General features: G+C 39.8%; 1 protein-coding gene across 2 annotated transcripts in view; it reads left to right on the top strand.

Moving 5' to 3' along the window:
* Positions 1 to 92: 92 nt before the first annotated feature.
* Positions 93 to 435, top strand: part of PLSCR5 (phospholipid scramblase family member 5) — a 36,421-nt gene continuing 36,078 nt past the window's right edge. For both annotated transcript variants that reach the window (XR_003570343.1, XM_027876001.1), the window contains exon 1: positions 93 to 332. Coding sequence is in view for 1 of the 2 variants with exons in the window: in XM_027876001.1 (XP_027731802.1) it covers positions 320 to 332 (13 nt within the window). In the remaining variant the exon portion in view is untranslated. The remainder of the gene's footprint in view (positions 333 to 435) is intronic.

Genomic DNA, 435 nt, shown 5'->3' with positions numbered 1-435 from the left:
GTACTCCACTATTTCCTCATTTATATGGGTTCTGAATTCTTCCTCCTGCCACCAAAGTATCAGATGACTTTCATTCAGTCATGTCTACTGTATAAGATAGCATCATCGTCTCCCCCTGTTGTCCATGCTGCATTTGTCCAAGTGCAGCATTTGGGAACTGGAGCAAGGCACTGACTTCTTCAGTTATTTTGTAAGCTAACAAGAGGTAGACGGACACCTTCTGAAGTTTTACACATGCTGTGTTTTCTCCCATTGCTGCAACAAGAAAAGCCATTCCTTTTAACCTGGCTCCCTTTGAAGAAGTGACTCAGACATCTCCATGGCCTCTCAAGGTAAGCACATAGAGGGAAAAATTACATATATATATATATATATGTGTGTGTGTGTGTGTGTATACACACATATATGTATGTATGTATATATGTATAGAGAGAT

The sequence above is a fragment of the Vombatus ursinus genome, unplaced genomic scaffold (assembly GCF_900497805.2).
Source record: "Vombatus ursinus unplaced genomic scaffold, bare-nosed wombat genome assembly UNPS02014810.1, whole genome shotgun sequence".
Lineage (NCBI taxonomy): Eukaryota > Metazoa > Chordata > Mammalia > Diprotodontia > Vombatidae > Vombatus > Vombatus ursinus.
This window is presented reverse-complemented; position numbering and strand designations above follow the sequence as displayed.